Source organism: Myotis davidii, unplaced genomic scaffold (assembly GCF_000327345.1).
Source record: "Myotis davidii unplaced genomic scaffold, ASM32734v1 scaffold796, whole genome shotgun sequence".
Taxonomy (NCBI): domain Eukaryota; kingdom Metazoa; phylum Chordata; class Mammalia; order Chiroptera; family Vespertilionidae; genus Myotis; species Myotis davidii.
The window spans coordinates 317,105-319,240 of record NW_006287809.1 but is presented as its reverse complement, the minus strand read 5'-3'; the positions used below and the strand labels follow the sequence as shown (position 1 = coordinate 319,240).

General features: G+C 53.8%; 1 protein-coding gene across 1 annotated transcript in view; it reads left to right on the top strand.

Moving 5' to 3' along the window:
- LOC102758451 (very-long-chain 3-oxoacyl-CoA reductase-like) overlaps nucleotides 1-2,136 on the top strand; it is a gene marked incomplete at its 5' end in the record, with an annotated part of 12,813 nt that overhangs the window by 5,356 nt on the left and 5,321 nt on the right. The window contains 2 exons of the mRNA XM_006759550.2: nucleotides 206-316; nucleotides 450-517. Coding sequence (XP_006759613.2) covers nucleotides 206-316; nucleotides 450-517 — 179 coding nt within the window. The remainder of the gene's footprint in view (nucleotides 1-205; nucleotides 317-449; nucleotides 518-2,136) is intronic.

The window sequence follows — 2,136 nt, the reverse complement described above, 5'->3', positions numbered from 1 at the left end:
TGGAGGTGGCGGAGGAGGTGGAGGTCCTGGGAAGGTTGGGAGCAGGGACTGGGACTGGAGGGGGCGGGGCCGGGGGCGGGGCTTCTGCTGCATCTGGGCCCAGGGAAGGAAGGAGCTGGGGCTGGGGCTGAACCCCACGGGCAGGGTGGGGGCACAACTGGGACTGGGCTCCAGCTCAGCCCCGGCTCCCACTGCCTCGCCCCAGAGCGGCTTCATGGCAGGGGCACTCGAGTCATCCAGGCGGACTTCACCGGCGGCTTGGAGATCTACGCGGCCATCAGGGCAGGCCTGGGGGACCTGGAGATTGGCGTCCTGGGTATGTCAAGCCCGCTCGGAGGAGCCCATGCTCACCCCGACCCGAAACCCTCGGGGGTCGCCCTCCCTCTGCCCCCAGCCGGCCTCTCTGGGGCTGCTGGAGGGACACAAACAGCTCGTCTCCTCCCGCGCAGTGAACAACGTGGGCATGTTGTATGAAAACACCCTGGTGAGGCTGCTGGACCGTGAGGACGTCGCCAAAGTGAGTGAACCAAGTCCGCGGCCTCTCTGCGCTCCTGCGCCCGCTACCGCCCCCTGTTGGAGACCCACGCGGCCTGTGGGTGGCGGAAGGAGGCACCCTGTGTATTTATATGCCTTCCGTTGGAAAATGGTTTTCAAAGCTGCGCGTCTCTGATGTGCAGGACGCGATGGGGGCGCCCTCTGCATCGCCCAACCAGGACCAGGGCCCAGGGTCTCCGCTTCTGCCCTTTACAATCCCCGATCCCCGATGCTAACCTTACGGGGAATGGCCCACCGGGGACACCAGTGCCTGCCGCTCAGAGCCTGTGGTTTTCTACATTGTCCCTTGGGATCGTTCTTTAATCCCACGGCTTCTTTTTTCCTTTCTTCCCTTTTTTGTTTTAAATACATTTTTATGGATTTCAGAGGGGAAGGGAGAGGGGGAGAGAAATAGAAACATCGAAGATGAGAGAGAATCATTGATTGGCTGCCTCCTGCAGGCCCCACACTGGGGATGGAGCCAGCCACCCAGGCATGTGCCCTGGCTGGGAATTGAACTGTGATCTCCTGGTTCATAGGTGGATGCTCGACCACAGGTGGACGCTCAACCACTGAGCCACACAAGTCAGGCAATAGGGATGGCTTTTTTTAAAAAATATATTTTATTGATTTTTTACAGAGAGGAAGAGAGAGAGATAGAGAGTTAGAAACATCGATGAGAGAGAAACATCGATCAGCTGCCTCCTGCACATCTCCCACTGGGGATGTGCCCGAAACCCAGGTACATGCCCTTGACTGGAATCGAACCCGGGACCTTTCAGTCCGCAGGCCGACGCTCCATCCACTGAGCCAAACCGGTTTCGGCATAGGGATGGCTTTTAAATGTTAAATATTATTATTTCAAAGAAATGCACATGCTCATTATATCAAATTTAAAGAGGCCAGTTGTGTATTCTGCCTCTGGTATTAGAAGCGGTCATTGTTTGAGACTAACTCTGCAAATGAGAATGAAAAAATATATATTTTTTTTAAATACATTTTATTGATTTCTTACAGAGAGGAAGGGAGAGGGATAGAGAGTCAGAAACATCGATGAGAGAGAAGCATCGATCAGCTGCCTCCTGAGCACCCCCCACTGGGGATGTGCCCGCAGCCAAGGTACATGCCCTTGACCGGAATCGAACCCACGACCCTTGAGTCTGCAGGCCGACGCTCCATCCACTGAGCCAAACCGGCCAGGGCAGAATGAAAAAATATTTTAAAAAATAACTGTTTAAGGCCCTAGCCGGTTTTCTCTCTGGTTAGACCATCGGCCTGCCGACTAAGGGGTTGTGGGTTCGATTCTGGGTCAAAGGCAGGTGCCTGGATTGCAGGATCCCTGCCCCCAGTCCAGGCACCTGAGGGAGGCAACCAGTCAATGTGTCTCTCTCACATTGATGTTTCTCTCTCTCTCTCTCTCTCTCTCTCTCTTTTTTTCTCTCTCCCTCTCCCTCCCTCCCTTCCACTCTCTCTAAAAATCAATGGGAAAAATATCCTTGGGCGAGGATTAACAAAAAATATAAAAATAATAAAAAATAACTGAGGGCATTATTCCTAAAGCAATGAGGAATTGTAGCGCCAAGATTTTGGGGATCCAAAGAT